The 14,851-nt window shown below is 37.5% G+C and overlaps 1 protein-coding gene across 1 annotated transcript; it reads left to right on the top strand.

Moving 5' to 3' along the window:
• Positions 1–4,739: 4,739 nt before the first annotated feature.
• LOC310634766 (vomeronasal type-2 receptor 26-like) lies at positions 4,740–14,026 on the top strand (the record flags this gene model as incomplete). Its single annotated transcript, XM_083353302.1, has 5 exons — positions 4,740–5,021; positions 5,689–6,117; positions 7,142–7,369; positions 11,721–11,847; positions 13,122–14,026. 5 exons carry the CDS (start codon positions 4,740–4,742, stop codon positions 14,024–14,026), a joined length of 1,971 nt encoding a protein of 656 aa, XP_083209428.1.
• Positions 14,027–14,851: the final 825 nt, after the last annotated feature.

The raw sequence follows: 14,851 nt of genomic DNA on the forward strand, positions 1-14,851 counted from the left end.
CTGTAGATGTCAAGGTTCTGACTGATGAAGCCAACAAAAACACAGCCGAGATTATCCAATTCTAATGCTAAACTTTACTGAGCACATAATTTTGACACAGGTGAAAGGAAAAAAAGCTCGATTTAATTGGTGCTTAAATCAGTATATAATAATAATAATAATAATAATAATAATAATAATAATAATAATAATAATAATAATAATAATAATAATAATAGTAAGTAGTTGGAAGGGACCTTGGAGGTCATCTAGTCCAACCCCATGCTCAGGCAGGAAACCCTACACCATTTCAAACAAATGGCTGTCCAGTCTCTTCTTAAAAACTTCCAGTGTTGGAGCATTCACCACTTCTGGAGGCAGGTTGTTCCACTGGTTAGTTGTTCTAACTGTCAGGAAGTTTCTCCTTAGTTCTAGGTTGCTTCTCTCCTTGACTAGTTTCCATCCGTTGCTTCTTGTCCTGCTTTCAGGTGCTTTGGAGAATAGCTTGGCTCCCTCTTTTTTGTGGCAGCCCCTGAGATATTGGAACACTGCTATCATGTCACCCCTCACCCTTCTCTTCGTTAAACTACACATACCCAATTCCAGCAACCGTTCCCTATATGTTTTAGCCTCCAGTCCCCCAATCATCTTTGTTGCTCTTCTCTGTACTCTTTCTAGAGTCTCAACATCTTTTTTACATCGTGGTGACCAAAACTGGATGCAGTATTCCAGGTGTGCCCTTACCAAGGCATTGTAAAGTGGTATTAGTACTTCACGTGATCTTGATTCTATCCCTCTGTTAATGCACCCTAGCACTGTGTTGGCTTTTTTTGGCAGCTGCAGCACACTCTTGGCTCATATTGAAGTGATTGTCCACTAGGACTCCGAGATCTCTCTCACAGTTACTACTATTGAGCAAGGTACCACCTATACTATACCTGTGCATTTGATTTTTCCTGCCTAAATGTAGAACCTTACTTTTTTCACAATTGAATTTCATTTTGTTAGATAGTGCCCAGTGTTCGAGTCTGTCCAGATCCTCCTGTATCTTAAACCTATCTTCTGGAGTGTTGGCTATTCCTACCAGCTTGGTGTCGTCTGCAAATTTGATGAGTTCCCCATCTATACCCTCATCCAAATCGTTGATGAAGATGTTGAAGAGCACTGGGCCCAGAACAGAGCCCTGGGGCACCCCACTACACACTTCCTTCCATGTAGATGCAGTTCCATTGAGGACCACACGCTGAGTACGGCCTGTCAGCCAGGTACGAATCCATCTGGTGGTGATGCTATCTAACCCACATTTTTCTATCTTATCAAGTAGTAGCTTGTGATCTACTTTATCAAATGCCTTACTGAAGTCCAAGTAAATTATATCTACAGCATTCCTCTGGTCCACTAATTGTGTCACTTGGTCAAAGAATGTAATAAGATTTGTCTGGCACGATCTGTTTTTGACTAACCCATGTTGACTTTTAGTGATGACTTTGTTTGTATCAAGGTGTTCGCTGATTTGTTGTCTGATTATCTTTTCCAGATATGTGGTTCCCAGTCCCAATTCTTTCAGGCAACCCAGAAGCATAGCATAATTGATGGCATTAAAAGCTAGACTCTAAAGTTAAATCATGATTGAATATTGAAAGCCCGGGAGAGATGCAGCAGAGGCAAGATGAATACCCCACCAGAGATTCAGGGTCCACCAGTGGCACAATCAGTACTTTCTCTGTGCTGTGACTCAATGAGAAACCCAAATATAAAAGGACCAGATATTCTCCTTCCCCCAGAGTACTCATTGCACAGTACGTTTCTTGAATAACAGGATTAAGAAATACCCTGAGTTGTTGTTTTGATGATTAAATTGGAAATACACCCATAAGTCAAGTAAAGTTTTCCACCTCATGCAGAGTAGTAAATGAGGTCATACAGAGAATCGACTGTGATTCTCAAATCCCTGTCTAATTATCAAAATCAGAATGATTACTTCATCTTCCACTAAAGCCTAGGGGACTTTTCCCACCCAAGGTTATTTTGAAACAAGGTAGATGTTAGTAACCCACATCAATGGATTTCACAAATATTTATTAATTCTTATAAAAATCTGAAGCTCTGGTCCACGAGGAGCTCAAGGATGATGAAGAACACACGGTGAAACTCCTGTCGGCACAAATGTACAGGTCTGACTTTTAATGCTGCCCCTTTAATGTGCCAGATTAAAGTTTCTCTTGCTTGATCAAGTCAGTGGATCTGTGTTCTTTTGCAAGAGAACTGTGCTTCTCCTTAGACAGCTCTGAGGCCAAAGACAGTGGGTGCCTGTCTCAGAGAACTACAGAAGATCTTCATCATGATATCTGAAATACTGCTGCTGCTGCTGCTTCTCCTGGTGTCCCATTTTCCATGTGGGATGCTGACAATGAAATGTCCATTAAATATACAGAAAGAAGACCACAGATTTAATTATTATAAGCCAGGAGATTTCCTGATTAGTGGAATCATATCTACATCTACCACAATATTTAAACCATACCTCTTCTTTGAGCCTCCAAACCACAGATTTGAAAGGTAATTCCTGATAAGTACTTTAGACTAGTGATTAATTTTATCTTTTATCTTTTATCTTTTCCACTATTTTCCTTTTAATAGGGAAGGTTAGCTGATATAAATGTTAACATTTTATATGTATAATTCCTGACATGTACTTAACGCTGGTGATTAATTTTATGTTTTCCACTATTTTCCTTTTAATATGGATGGTTAGCTGGTATGAATGCTACAATTTTATGTTTTAATTTTTAACATTGACATCTATGATTCTAGTGGTCTACTGTTAAAATCTGTTCTTAATTTTGCAAGCTGATCCACAAAGTTCAGAAATATGATAAGCTATTGTTGGAAAACTTTCTGAAAGAAAAAGGTGTAAAAGACATCAGAATTGGTAGGCGATCTAGTGAACCTTGAAGAGATGAGAGTTATTTAATCGCCCTATTAAATGAATGTTTGATGTGGTGGTTAATGTTTCAGGTTAGAAATCATGAAAGCATGACCTCTAGTCCTTCCTTGGATATAAATTAAGCTGGCTGGCCCTGGATCAGTCACTTTCTCTTAATCCTAGGAAGAAGGCAATGGCAAATCACCTCTAAAAAACCTTGCCAGGAAAACTACAGGAACTTGTCCAGGCATTCTCTGAGAATCACCTAGACCTTTCCCAGAATAATTCCACTTAAATATTCCTCCAATTAGCAATCAAATCAACATAAAGAGACTTATTTCATAGAACCTTGTTTTTTATGTGAAAATGATTTTCTGAAGTGAATTTTAAATAAATGTATCCAGTTGCTAAGACAGTTGATCAATTACTATAAAATGCATTTCCAAGTCACCATTTGGAGAAAATAATGAATATAGAACATAGAGTTGGAAGCGACCTGGGAGGTCTTCTAGTCCAACCCCTGCTGGAGCCATTTCAAACAAATGGTGTCCAGTCTCTTTTTGAAAGCCTCCAGTGATGGAGCACATACAACTTCTGAAGGAAAGCTATTCCATTGGTTGATTGCTCTCACAGTTAGAAAATTTCTCCTTAGTTCTAGGTTGCTTCTCTCCTTGGTTAATTTCTATCCATTGTTTCTTTTTGGTGCTTTGGATAATAATAATAATAATAATAATAATAATAATAATAATAATAATAATAATAATAATAATAATAATAATAATAACAATAACAACAACAACAACAACAACAACAACAACAACAACAACAACAACTTCAGAATTCAAACAGAGAAGCACCTGCAACATAACACCCTGGACTTAACAATTGTCAATAAGAAAGACAATAAAGTTTGGATAGTGGATATGGCAGTGCCTGGAGACAGCAAAATAGACGAGAAAGAACTGGAGAAGATAACAAAATACAAAGACCTACAAATAGAAATAGAAAGACTGTGGCAAAGGCAAGGGTAGTACCAATAGTAATAGGTGCCTTTGGTGCAATCCCAAAACAATTGGAGAACCACTTGAACACCATTGGCATTGACAAATTCTCCATTAGTCAATTGCAAAAGGCAGCCTTACTAGGAACTGCTTCCATCCTGCGATGATATCTGTAATACCATCAAACATCCACATCTGCCTATCCCAGGTCCTTGGTAAGGACTCGATAGGTCGACAAAAATGCCAAATCCAGTCTGAACATCTGGCTGACTGTGCAATGAATAATAATAATAATAATAATAATAATAATAATAATAATAATAATAATAATAATAATAATAATAATGGGACCTTGGAGGTCATGGTTGGGATCAGATCTACAATTTCCAATTGGGATGATTTTGAGCCTGAAGAAAACCATTGGAAAGAAAGTCATTTGTGGTCAATAGGACTGTCCTTCTAATAGCAAGATCCAAAGAAGTCCATCTCCTGGCAAGGTCCAAGAAATGAATGATACAGGCATCTTACATTATTTTATTAGAGAGTGAATTTCTGAGAATATTTCCTGCAGTACAATATAGGAATTGAGCTTTTGGTCTGATCTTCTCTTGCTTTCCCCTTCATGAGATCAATCAGAATCCAAAGCTGTTACCAAACATCATCCTGGGTTACAGATCGTTAGATTGTCAAACCTGTGCACTAGACGTATAATACAGCAATCCAAGTGATTAGTTATAAATGTCCTTAAAGGAACAGCTTCAGGAAATATGATGTGATTTTATGAATTGAAGATGAAAACCAACTGCAGTCTCTTATCTTGCAGTATACAGAGTATGAGCTTCTGGCATGTCCTGCCCTTCTTCTTTGCCACTCATGAGATCAACCAGAATCCAAAGCTGCTACCCAACATCACCCTGGGCTACAGCATCTATGAGAACTTTTTCAATGCAAGGATAACATACGAGGTCATGATGGACTTGCTGTCTACAGGGCAGGAGAATGTCCCAAACTACAGTTGTGGAAGACCAAATAACCTTCTGGCTGTGCTTGAAGGGACCGATTCGGAGCTCTTTCCTTCCATTTCAACTATGCTGGGCATCTACAAAATTCCACAAGTAGGAATGAACACTGAAGCTAATTTCATTTTGTAAAGTCTAATGATAATCCAAAAGGGGTCAGACAATAAATAAAATGATTTAGATGACACATCTTAAAGGACGCCTGAACTATTCTATTTTCATCAGGCATTCAAATACCTTTCTTCATTCTTACATCATTGTATATCGTGATTGTTTTTAAAAGATAAACAGGTTACAAAGAGATTTTTCATCTGAACGAACCTCCACCCATAGCTCAAATGAAGTGCTGTCAATCATCCTTTGCATGGAATTTGCATCCTCTTTTCCCACCCTTCTGCCTCCTCTCCCTGTCTTCTGGTCACTGCAGTCTTGGGAGAAAAAAAAACAACTTTTCACCCTTATTCCAACCAATTCCAAACAAAATCTCTCTATATTTTTAAAGCCTTTACAATAAAAGAGCACAGCAAAAAGAGAAACAGTGTAATACAGCAATTTGTTATTGGGGAAAGGAAAAAAAAGAATAGGACAAGAAAACAGCATATCTAATGAATAGTTCTGTGCAGTTATATAACTTAGTGAATATAATTGACCAGCTGATATGTGAGTAGAGAGTTAGCATCAGAAAAAAAAAACCCTTAGAAGTAAGCACTTATTTTTGTCCTTAAGAGCAAAGCAATCAACCATCTTTTCTGTTTCACCTTAGATCAACTATGGGGTCATCAGCCACATTCCAGAGCAGAAATATAATTTCCCTTTTTTCTACCGGGTGAGTCCAAAACAAGAGCCTCCTCACTTGGCAATTATCAAGTTGCTCCTGCATTTCCGATGGACGTGGATTGGCCTTGTTGCTCCAGACAATGAAACCGGAGAAAAATTCAGAAGAACCTTTGTGCCAGAAGCCTTAAGGAAAGGTGTCTGTGTTGCCTTCTCAGAAAGCTTACCCATTTTTCTTAGATCAGGGAGGGATGAGTACATCCTTCAATATGTTAGCGACAGTAAAGTGAAAAGTATTGTTTGTCACTTGGACTTTCAGTCCTCATTAATACTAGCATTACTAATACCAAACATTGAAAAGACAAAAATCCTGTTTGAGGGAAAAGTATGGATTGCTACAGCTTTGTCAGATTTAAATGTGAGATTATTTTACCAATATGTTAATCTCCAGCATTACCATCTTTTATTATCCTTCTCAACTAAGGCAAAGAAATGGACACAATATCATGATTTTCTTTCACGTCATTTTGCTACAGGGATGTTTGGGGAGGAAGCATTTCAGTGTTCTTATTCAAGACCTTTGTTGTCTAAGAAAGTTTGGATCACATGCCTGGAAAAAGAGACCTGGGAAATCCCATTCCCAGATCTGGTTGCAAGAATCTTGTCTGAGGATGGCTCCAGTATTTCCACAACTATCCAGGTTGTGGCATCAGTCTCCAGTGCTGCCTTTTCCTCCCAAACGAGTAAGAGGAGGATGCCTTCTGGGGACCACCAGACACTCCAGATGGTTCAACCGTGGCATGTAATGCTTCTTCAATATTTTAATAATGGTTCCCTTTCAATTCTTACATGTTATCATAAAGATAAGCAGAGATGATGGGGATAACCCAAGAACAATTGCCTGTTTCTAATATTTGTTCTGACAAGATGAGACATTTTAGAGAGAGAGAAACAGATAGATTGTGCTGCTGAATCTTCTAGATTAAGCCTGGTGTGCTGATTGAGGATGCTTGTGAGAATAGGTTATGATTTCTGAAGAGACTGGAAGGTTCTTTTCAGAATTGCTGAATAAATAAGCAGTAGGATGGGACAATAACCATCATGTTCTACTGAACTTCCATCATTGTTGCACAACATGTTTGGGATCTGAGATTACCAATTTCATCAAGCAGAGCAGGCTAAAATAATAAACTAAAAAGATCTGTATGTGTGTGAGAGGGAGAGACAGACAGACATAGACAGAGAGACAGAAAGAGTGGAAAGAGCCTGGGAGAAACAATGGGAGTGGGAAAGAAAGAGAGGGAGAGAGGTAATTAGAGAGAAAAATAGAATCTTCCTACCACATTTGCATACAGAAGCGCTGCGATAAAGTACCTCTGTTTTGACTTAGTGCTCAAATGAGAATGTATACATTGCAAGGATGATTCTCCATGTCTTTTCAGCTCCATCCATTTCTAAGAAACTTCCAGATTTACAATTTTTCTGTAAATGACGTTTATTTGGATGAGTATGGAATTTCCACTGCTGACTTTAATATCGTGGACTGGGCAGTATTTCCCAACAAATCTGCTGCTGGGGTGATAATTGGGAATATTGAAAAAGAAGTCTCTTCAGACATCAAGATCTCAGTCGATGAGAGCGCCATCATATGGCCAACATCTTTTAACAAGGTAACCAAGTCTGCCTCTATGTGGGTTTTATTGTTCACCTGTTCCTATCTATCCATGTGATTTTGTGGTTTATCAGTCTTTTAACTTATATGGAGAGTCACCACAGCTAAAAGGATAGGTTAAAGGAGACTATTTCTCCTGTTCCTATCAAAAGATCTATTTTTATGATAAGAGATATCCAGTTTGACGTCATAGCGATATAGATGTGGGGAGAGGAGAGCTCCATACCCCACAGCTGATTTCCTTCTGCCGGGCCAAAGGTTGTCCCGGAGAGGCGACAACAAAGGAGGAAACCCTCATTGATAATGGGCAAATGTCAGTTAGCCCATTTGATCCAAGGAAATCCCTCCAAACTGACAGAAGAAGGACAGACTGCATTCATGCAGTCTGACCAAGAGCTTCTGACAGCTGGGAAGGGTGAGGACTAGCCCAATGAGAGGATCAATAACAGCATGACATGGAACTGGGTGAGAAGATCCTGTTTCTAGCTATCATTTTTGAACACTATTCTCTGGAATACATAACAGGAAAATAATGGAAATGGAACACCAAAACGTTTGCTTGATAGGAGATTTTAATACAATTGTTGATAGAAAATTAGATTATAGAAGGAGCAAAGGAGGGGAAAAGGAAGAAAGACAGAATGGCAGAAGAAATTTCCATACAGGATACTTAGAGAGAAAGAAACCCTAAAAAGACCCAGTACACATTTTATTTGAATAGACATACAGTAAATCTTGGCCTAGAATTGATATGATATGGATGTCCCCTGAGCTAAGTAATAATATATATGAGATTGAGGTAAAACCTAACATTTGGGCAGACCATAATCCAATAAAGCTGACCCAGAAAGAGATAAAGAAGAAATCAAGATGGAGTTTGAATCAATCCTTGTTAAAAGAGAAACACTTTGTAGAATTATCAATAAAGGAAACAGAGTTTTTCTTTAAAAAAAATAAAAAGGAAGAGATTTAAATTCAGAATACATGGGACACAGCCAAAGCATATTTTAGAGGATTAGCTATAACATATATGGCTAAAAAGAACAAAGAAAAAAAGAACAATTTACAGCACTAAGAGAAGAATTGAAGAAACTGGAATTAGAATTACAAATACATCAAGAAAAGAAAATTGTGAAAAGACAAATGGAGACAGTGAAACATACCGTATTTTCCAGAGTATAAGACGACTGGGCATATAAGACGACCCCCTACATTTCCTGTTAAATTATAGGGTTTGGGCTATACTCGCCGTATAAGACTACCCCTCTTCCAATGCACACCAAATAAAAATTAAAAAACATCAGATTTGATTTTAATATGGTAATTTTAATTCAAATGCTTATGACATGCAGGCGCTTAGTAGGAAAACTGTCACTTATAAACATAAGGCTGTTTGTCATCAAATATGTAGACATAAAACAGTGCAAGTGGATTAAATAATAATAATAATAATAATAATAATAATAATAATAATAATAATAATAATAATAATAATAATAAGTTGTAAGGGACCTTGGAGGTCATCTAGTCCAACCCCCTGCTAAGGCAGGAAACCCTATACCATTTCAGACAAATGGCTGTCCAGTCTCTTCTTAAAAACTTCCAGTGTTGGAGCATTCACCACTTCTGGAGGCAGGTTGTTCCACTGGTTAATTGTTCTAACTGTCAGGAAGTTTCTCCTTAGTTCTAGGTTGCTTCTCTCCTTGATTAGTTTCCATCCATTACTTCTTGTCCTGCTTTCAGGTGCTTTGGAGAATAGCTTGACTCCCTCTTCTTTGTGGCAGCCCCTGATTCCAGCAACCATTCTCTATTTTCCTAATTCACTTTTTCACTTTTCCTAATTAACTCTAAAGCTTTCCCTGCACAGAGCCTTAAGTAACACAAGCTGCCTGCAATTAGTGCAGGTTCGCATCCCACCAGGCTCAAGGTTGACTCAGCTTTCCATCCTTCCAAGGTAGGTAAAATGAGGACCCACATTGTTGGGGGCAATAAGCTGACTTTGTAATAATGCTGCTGGGTGTGTGTGAAAGCCCTAATAAACAGGCATATACACAGAATGAAGGCTATTGCTAAGCACATTGATTTGTGCTTTAAATTGTAAGCCACCCTGAGTCTTCGGAGAAGGGCAGGATATAAATGGGATTTAAAAAAAAAAGACCAAATGGGAGATCCGCTCCAGGGTTTCCAGCCAGCCCTGTCCCTAAAGTTTCAGCACCCGGCGTATAAGACGACCCCTGACTTTTGAGAAGATTTTCATGGGTTAAAAAGTAGTCTTATACGCCGGAAACTACGGTAAATTAAATTTAATAGAGTCAGAAGAATTGGCTCTACAAATAAAAAGGGTAAAACAAAACTTTTTTGAAAATGCAAACAAGCCAGGAAGATGGTTGGCATATAAACTGAAAAAAGAAAGAGAGAAGAAACTGATAATAAACTACAAAATGAGAAGGGTGACTTACAATTCCAAACTGATGCAATTAAAAAAAGAAAGACCTTTATGAAAAATTATATAGAAGGAATTTCTTGAGAAAAAATGATACAATACTTTGAAAATGCAAACCTACCAAAAATACAAGAAAACCTAAAAAATATATTAAATGAAAAAATTACAATGATGGAAGTGATAAAAGCTATTAAAAAACCAGAAAAACGATAAAACCCCAGGACCGGATGGGCTACCCACAGAGGTTTACAAATGTCTGCAAGATACATTAAGTCTACCAATGAAGGAAGTGTGTAACGAGGTATTATTAGAGGCCAAACTACCAAACATGGATGGAAGCAAGTATTACTTTAATATCAAGAGAAGATTCAGATTTGACACAGATAAAAAATTATAGTCCAAAATCATAATTAAATGTGGATTATAATTTTTTTGCCTCAATAATAGCAGAGAGATTGAAAAGATTCTTGACTGAAATTACTATTCTTAGATTAGCAAAAATGTTTAAAAATATGTCTAGCAAATGTTGGAAATGTAATCAAAATCCCGGTACATATTATCACTTATGGTGGACATGTGTAAAAGCAAAAAAAAATTTGGACTAAAATACATACTTGGTGAGAAAAGGTGTTAGGAAAACATGTAGATTTTAAACCTGAACTTTTTTTACTAGGCATAATGCCAGAAAAGTTTGATAAACAAAATGTATATTTAACATTACATGTATTAACCGCAGCAAGGATTGTGTTTGCATAGCACTGGAAAAATCAGATAACACCATCAAAAGAAGCGATAATTAAGAAAATATTGGACTGGGCAGAAATTGACAGACTCAGATTGAGAATCAAAGGAAAAGAAGATACAGAATACTTCCAAATATAGAACTTATTTTTTATCAATGATTGGAAAAGCGGGACAGAGAGTAAGAATTTAACCATTATGTCTAGGCAAAAATCAACCCAGACAACACATTGTTCATTAAGCACAAATGAATTGTAATGATAGAAAACTAATAGAATACTTTTTTAAAAAATCTATTGCTTATGATGGGAATACCAACATTGTTGTGATGTAGAATGGAAAACATGTTGTTGGCTATCCCAAAGCTGTTTGTAGCATGTAAGGAAACCTAGGAGCATCACAAACCAATGAACTGGCCTTCGACACTGAGGGACTTACGGTAGGGCATTTTATTCAGTGGAATCTTTGGTGTTCTCTGAGCTTGTTTGTTTGTTTGCAGGTAATTTCACTGGTTAATTTCCCAACTAAGTAACATCATCAATGCCTGATGATAGCACTGATAATGTTATCTATTCAAGTGATGAAATATCTACAAACAGGCAGTCAAAACCAGAGAACATCAAGGAATTTACAATTCAACCCTGAGTTACACAGATTTTCTTCTATTGAATCATTCAATGTTTTTTTTTCAGAACTGGAGTCTTCTTTGAGACTGAGTTGATAGTAAATTGAGATCTAAGAAATACATATTGTAAGAAGGCAGAGGAAATGTTGTGACAGATGGTGTTCTAGCAATTGCTAAGACAAGACGAAGTAACCCTTTGCTTTCCATGCTTTGGACTAGACTTTCCACAGTTTTGTATCTTTGACCAGTTGGCTGAAGCTGACAGGATCTGAAGCCCAAATGCAGAATAATCCTAGGATAATGATGATTGGACTGGAGAGTCAGCAGCTCTTTCTGAACATTAAGGGAACTCTGAGATCATAGCCTGCTGAAATGAAATTGTTAGTGGAGAAATTTCACTGAAACAAACATATTTTAATTGTATGTGGGAAAAGATCTTGAAAGTACCCTCTTGAATTCATGAACCCACTTTGGTGCTCACTTCCATTTTTAGAAGTAATCCCCTCATTCATACATTTCTCTGATTTTTTTTCTGTTCAGAAGGCCCCCTTTTCTAGGTGTACGGAACGTTGCCTCCCAGGATATACCAAGCTGATGAGAGAGGGAGAACCAGTTTGTTGCTATGACTGTTCTCCATGTATGGAAGGAACCATCTCTGTGCAGGAAGGTAGGTAATTCAAGAACAAAGAAGCAGCACCAGTCTTTTATTCTAAGGATAATATGGTAGCAATAGGAATTGCAGTTAGACTTATTTACTGCTTCATAGTGCTTTACAGCATGCTCTAAGCATATTGCCCCTCAACAATCTGGGTCCTCATTTTACTGACCTTGAAAGGATGGAAGACTGATTCAACCTTGAGCTGGTCAGTATCGAACTCCAGGCAGTGGGCAGAGTTAGCCTGCAATACTGCATTCTAATCACTGTACCACCACGGCTCTGGTATTAGCAAGATTTGTTCTCATATACCAATATACCATTAGATTCAAGAAACAGACTAAAAACACTGCAACAACTGTTCAGTGAAGGTAAAATTCACCATGGTGGATGTTTTCACAAGTTCCTGAAACAATAACAAGCAATCTTGAAAAATACTGAGAGACCTTAAGAAACATGACAGCATTTGAAACACCTATACAAAACAAACCTAACCTCAAATTCTAGTAAGATATTTTTTCTGGCAATTGCAAGAACAAATTTAGGAGAGAATTGGAAAAATAGATATTTTGTCAGTGATGTCAGATTGGGAGGTCACTTTGGAGAATATGCAGCAATGACACAAATACCTACAGCATTGATTCCTGGCAGCATTAAGTCATGTGGACATGACCTCCCAGAATTCCTTGGGAGTCATGGAATTCAGGGAATTGGGGAATTCTGGCTGAGGAATTCTGGGAATTGAAGTGCACGTCTTAATGTTGTGTAGGTTGAGAAACACTGATCTACAGTATCTGTGATGAAGCTTAAGTAACTTTTTTTTAAAAAAATAGGTCTCGTATGTGGAACACATTGCACAGCAGGATATAAGCTTTAGAACATGATTTTTAGTCAGAAAGTTGTGAGATGAATCAAAACTAATATCAGATGCCAGCAAGAATCTTTACACTTTAAAGTAAAACACAAACACAGAAACAAATAGATTATATGTGGAAGTGGTGTGTGTCTGTATGTCTCTCTCTGTGTGTGTGTTTATTCTGCTCACAGCTTGGAGAAACAACAAAAGGGAAGAGAGGAATGTTTTCCATAAACATAATTATCTACTTTATTCATGCTTAGTAAGTAAGCATTTTTCCCTTGCATTTCATTATTCTAATCATATCATTTTTTAAAAAAATAGAGAGAAAAAAACTTCATTGCTTTATCTACATCCTGCTTCTTGTCAGTTGGTCATGATGCGTGGAATACCATTGAATCACTATTTAAAAATTCGTTGTGTTTTTCAGATGTAGCCCAATGTGCAAAATGTCCACATGACCATCTCTCCAATGAGAAGCGGGATCAGTGTGTCCCCAAAGTTATAACTTTCCTGTCCTTCAGAGAAAACCTAGGTCTCATCCTAGCTGTCTCTGCCCTTTTTTTGTCTCTTATCACTGTCTTAGTTCTAGGAATTTTTATTAAATATCGAGAAACTCCCATAGTCAAAGCTAACAACCGTGATCTCACCTACATTCTTCTGATCTTTCTCTTGCTTTCCTTCTTGACTTCCCTTCTGTTCATTGGTCAACCCAAGAAAGTGACCTGCCTTCTTCGACAAACTGCCTTCAGTGTTGTTTTCTCAGTTGCTGTGTCATCCTTGCTGGCCAAGACTATCATGGTGGTGATGGCATTTCTGGCCACAAAGCCAGGCAGCAAAATGAGGAAATGGCTGGGGAAATCTCTGGCCAATTTCATTATCTTCTCCTGCTCTGGTGTTCAGGTGGGCATCTGTTTCATATGGCTGGGAATCTTTCCCCCATTCCCAGATTCTGACTTATATTCCCAAAAAGGGAAGATTGTACTGCAATGCAATGAAGGTTCAGTCATCATGTTCTATTCTGCCCTTGGCTACTTGGGCTTTCTGGCTTTCATTTGTTTCTTGGTGGCTTTTCTAGCCCGAAAACTACCAGGGGCCTTCAACGAAGCCAAGTGGATCACCTTCAGCATGCTGCTCTTCTGCAGTGTTTGGGTTTCTTTTGTCCCTGCCTACCTAAGCACCAAAGGAAAATACATGGTGGCTGTGCAGATCTTCTCCATCCTGACCTCCAGCCTGGGCTTACTTGGCTGCATCTTTGTCCCCAAATGTTACATCATCATTCTAAGACCTGAGATGAACTTGAAGGAGAATCTAATAATGAAAAATAATAAGTGAACGTGATTGTGGCAGTTATATTTTATCCAAATTATTGCTAAGTTAAAATAAGACATTACAAACAGTTATTTTTTCAACGCTGCTAACATCGAATGCTATTGCTTGACAAGAGATAAAGAAGTAGCCATTTCATATGTTAAACTTGTGTATTGCTTTAAAAGGTTGGGAGGGGGCATGAGTAGAATTTCACCTTCAAGGCCATCTCTCTAGGTAAAGAAGATAAGACCTTGGCGGGTTTTCTAATGGAAGGGAAACTGATTCTTTAATTTAATTGGAGAATATGATTAATGACAAAATTAGAAAGGTGGAGAATTGTGTTTTAATATATTGTGCAAGGGGTGAAGATTTCAGATTCCAGCTTCCTTCGAAGAAGCATAAAGGACTTTTACGGTAAACAATGCCTCAAGTCAGTTGAAAAGCCCACACGTCGGAAACTTGACATATTTGTTCAAAGACTTTTTCTTCCTCCCATGTGATTAATCTTACTATCAATAAATAGCATAGTGAAGTTTGTTGATGTTTCCTCCACCAATTTAAAATCATGTTATTTGTCTTCTAATCTACATTTCTTTAATATCCATTCAATGTACGAGATGAATAAAGAAAGGAATGTACAGTGTTGTCACATTTCTTTACTGATCTGGAAACATACTGTTTAACTTTGTTTTGTTCAGAATCTGGCTTTGAGTCCTTGTGTAAATTTTTTAAAAGGACAAAGAGATATTGTCAGATTGTCAGTTCTCAAAAACATTCCATAGCTCAACATAATTTCTTTTAATTATTCATTTATTTTAAAAGATTTGTAATGCCACCTATCTTGTGATA

Source organism: Vipera ursinii (assembly GCF_947247035.1).
Source record: "Vipera ursinii genome assembly, chromosome: 2".
NCBI lineage: Eukaryota > Metazoa > Chordata > Lepidosauria > Squamata > Viperidae > Vipera > Vipera ursinii.